At 58.6% G+C, this 3192-nt stretch overlaps 2 protein-coding genes and 1 long non-coding RNA gene across 3 annotated transcripts in view; 1 reads left to right on the top strand and 2 right to left on the bottom strand.

The window, feature by feature from the left end:
* Positions 1–17: 17 nt before the first annotated feature.
* MRPL43 (mitochondrial ribosomal protein L43) lies at positions 18–823 on the top strand (the record flags this gene model as incomplete). Its single annotated transcript, XM_014583321.1, is given in 2 exon segments — positions 18–40; positions 136–823. Coding segments are annotated over 2 exon segments (265 nt in total), but the record flags the coding sequence as incomplete, so codon positions are not given.
* A 650-nt stretch (positions 824–1473) lies between these two features.
* On the bottom strand, positions 1474–3017 carry LOC102482241 (uncharacterized). The gene is made up of 2 exons (XR_001369597.2): positions 2680–3017; positions 1474–2550 (listed from the first exon to the last, which is right to left on the bottom strand). It is a non-coding gene; the product is annotated as an uncharacterized LOC102482241 (long non-coding RNA).
* Positions 3018–3028: 11 nt separating this feature from the next.
* SEMA4G (semaphorin 4G) overlaps positions 3029–3192 on the bottom strand; it is a gene marked incomplete at its 3' end in the record, with an annotated part of 13339 nt that continues 13175 nt past the window's right edge. Inside the window, 1 exon segment of the mRNA XM_014583317.2 lies at positions 3029–3188. Coding sequence (XP_014438803.2) covers positions 3029–3188 — 160 coding nt within the window.

Genomic DNA, 3192 nt, shown 5'->3' with positions numbered 1-3192 from the left:
CCGGGGCCGTGCACCGGGCCCAGAGTGGTGGCCGAGTCCCGTGAGTGGCGCCGGCGGCCGGGGCGGGACCCGGGCGAGCCCTCTAGCCTGCGTCGCGTCCGAGTCCTCACGGCCCGCCCCACTCCCTCCTGCCAGTTAACGGCGCGGTGCGCGAGGAGAGCGTCCACTGCAGGTCGGCGGAGGAGATCGCGGCGCTGGTGCAGAAGCTGGCGGACCAGTCGGGCTTGGACGGGATCCGCATCCGCAAGCCCTTCCACACCGACAGCCCTAGCATCCAGGGCCAGTGGCATCCCTTCACCAACAAACCGACCACCGTCGGCGGGCTGCGCCCCCGGGAAGCCCGGGATCCTGCCCCAGCCCGGGTGCCAGCACAGTGAAGAGTCGCACCGACTCCCACCCCTGGTTTTGACCTGTTCCGGAGTAGAGGTGGTGCTTCCTCCAAGGCCCAGCCCTGGCCAGCAGATGGAGTCCCCGGTGGGGAAGCTGATGCCAAAGGTTCTGCTTGTAACAAAGAACTGCCTTTGTTTCTCTGTGCCCACTCCATGGGGCAGTGACTTTGTGAGTCCCCCAATTATCTAGTTGGCATCCATGAAATTGGAGAGAGCTTTCGAAGGTTTTACAGCACCCTTGTTTTCTGAAATTTAGTTTGATAACAGTGAACTCAAAACAAGTGAGGATTCTGAAAGCCAGCTTTGGTGGTAGAGTTAGGGACAGCTGCTCTCTGCTGTGAGTGTCCCATCGGCTAGGCACTGTGTATTTGTGTGCATGTTTGTGTACAGCTTAGAAACCGGAGGGCAATAAACTTACCCAAGGTCACACTTGACGTCTTACTTCAAAATGTGTGTAAATCTTAAGCATAAACCCTGTTTTTCATTATTCCAAAACCACAGGCAGAACACACGACAACCTTGCAGGGTGGACAGTGTTAAAGGTCATGGGATCAGTCTGCAGCCATGCCGTGTCCACAGGCCTGACCTCTGGGAGGAGTAACTCCGATCAGGTCCCTGGTAATAAGCTTTCCCCGATCCCAGCCAGCCACCCTCACCCCAAGCTCTATGCAGAAATTTGTGTCAAAAAAAAAAAAAAAAGGAAAAATTTGTGTCTTCCCTTGGAGAGGGAAGGGAAGGCTGCAATCCGTGGGACAAGCAGAAGGGCTCATAAACAAGTTTCTTCTAGGCCTAATAATAAAGGAGAGGGGTGATGAGGCAAAGAAAGGAGGAAAAACCTAGTAAACGCTTGTGTGAATTCTCGAACTGTAGTAATTCCTTGTTATGCCCTTATCACCATGATCAGTTAATAGTGGGATCTTAAAAGGCCTTGACCTGGACAGCCACGGTGCAGGCCAAGGGTCCTACTTGCCTCTGCAGACCCAATCCTGGATGCAGCACTCCTCGCTCCATAAAGGGAGGAGCCTGTCACCTGTGCCCTGGTGATCAGAGCAGTGTGGTCTAGACCAAGCAGACTACTCAGGGCTGTGGGGAAGAGGGTCTTTATTAACCAAGTGGGGCAGGAGGGGGTGGAGCTGGGCTGAGCCCAGTCTCCCCACCATCACATGCCTGTTCCACCCACCTGGGTGGTGAGTGGGGGCATTCCTAAAGTGTAGCCGTTTTCACAATAAATACATTCATTGTGGGGTGGAGGTGGGGCGGGAGGGGGGAAGGGCAGTAAAAACCCGTGGGATTCCACGATCTCAGCTACAAAAATAACAGTCTTCCTCACCCAAGGGGAATGGGGGAGCTCTGTCAGGATTGATTGTCCCACATGGGCCTGGAGACTTCAGAGGCCCCTGGACCCTGAAAGTGTCCTGGTGAGGTAGGACAGGGGTGGAAGCCAAGCATTCAAACTCCCAGCCTCTGGCCTTTGCATAGTTCCAAGAACGGGCTTCATGTGCCAGGTGAGACATCAGCTCTCCTCCCTTCCCCTGCTCTGGTGGAGGGGCAAATGCTTGGTCCCCACAGGGAGGCTGGCTCATTGAGTGCAGTGTTGGTCACCCGTCCCAGGCGAGGGTCCTAGGAAGGGTCCGCTAGGACAGCTAGACGGGAGGGGGAATCTCCCTCTTAATGTCCATGGACCAACCTGACAGGTTCGAGGTGGCAAAGGGAGGCTCAGAGGTGCACGTGAGTGGACGTGTAAGCACGTGTGTAGAGGTGTGTGGTACCACATGTGCATGGCAGAGGGACATGCCTGGAGCTCTACCACTCGAGTGGCCAAGGGGAGTGGGGAAGCTGACTCACGAGGGCTGCTCGGGAGAGGAGAGGGGAATGATGTGGTCTTACCTCCTAAGGCTGGCCTGCTCCCAAAGAGGCCACCACATGGGGCTGGGACTGGGGAGAGCATGGACAGGGAGGTGGCAGTTGGGAGGGGACTCCAGGTGCAGAAGGGCCAGATGAGAATGTGCTGGGGCGGGGGTGGGAGGTGCTGCAGCCCAGTCCTAACATTCCTCCATGGGCACATGTGGCTGGCGGGGGTCTTGTCTGGCTTCAGGACCGCCCAGCACACGGCCATGCAGAGACTGGTGACACTGAGGCCATCTGGACCTGCGAGCCCTGCCTGGGAGAAAGAGGAGGGTTTGGGTAGATGAGGGAGACAGGACGATGGAGCCTGTTCTTCCCTAGCAGTTAGGTAGAGGGTCCGGGGTGGGTCAGGGTCTGCCCAGCACCTGGCAGAGGGAGAACCTACCTCTGAGGAGCACCGGCAGGCCTGGGCTGATCACGTGGGTCTGTGGAGACTGAGGGGCTTTGGCTGTGCCTGACTGGCCAGCCCTACAGGGACGTAAAAAAGTTGGGGAAGGGCATGGGGTGGGGTAGGGAGGTGGCTAGCTGTGCTGGGGAGGCAGTGGCCCAGCCTGGGGCAGCCAGGCTGGTGTGGAAGGTCTGCCCCGGGCTGGCTCAGACGGAGCTCTCGTCCAGCTGCTCTACGAGCTGCGTGTGCTTCCTCTTCTCCAGGATGCGGCTGAGCTCCTCGGCGAAGGAGCAGGGCCCCGCGGGGACACCGTTGTTGCTCTGTCTCAGGAGCACGTAGCTTCTCCCTCTCCAGGTGTGCTCTGGAGGCAGCTGCCCTCCAGGCCCCCAGTTCCCTCCCCGTCGTCACCCTCCTCTTCTTCCCCAGGGCACTGGCCTGAGACCGTCTGCAGCTGCACGGCAGAGCCCCCTGCCCGGCCAGCCCGGCCCAGGGAGTATTTCCGCCGGACGC

Source organism: Tupaia chinensis, unplaced genomic scaffold (genome assembly GCF_000334495.1).
Source record: "Tupaia chinensis unplaced genomic scaffold, TupChi_1.0 Scaffold144255_1, whole genome shotgun sequence".
Classification (NCBI taxonomy): domain Eukaryota; kingdom Metazoa; phylum Chordata; class Mammalia; order Scandentia; family Tupaiidae; genus Tupaia; species Tupaia belangeri.
This window is presented reverse-complemented; position numbering and strand designations above follow the sequence as displayed.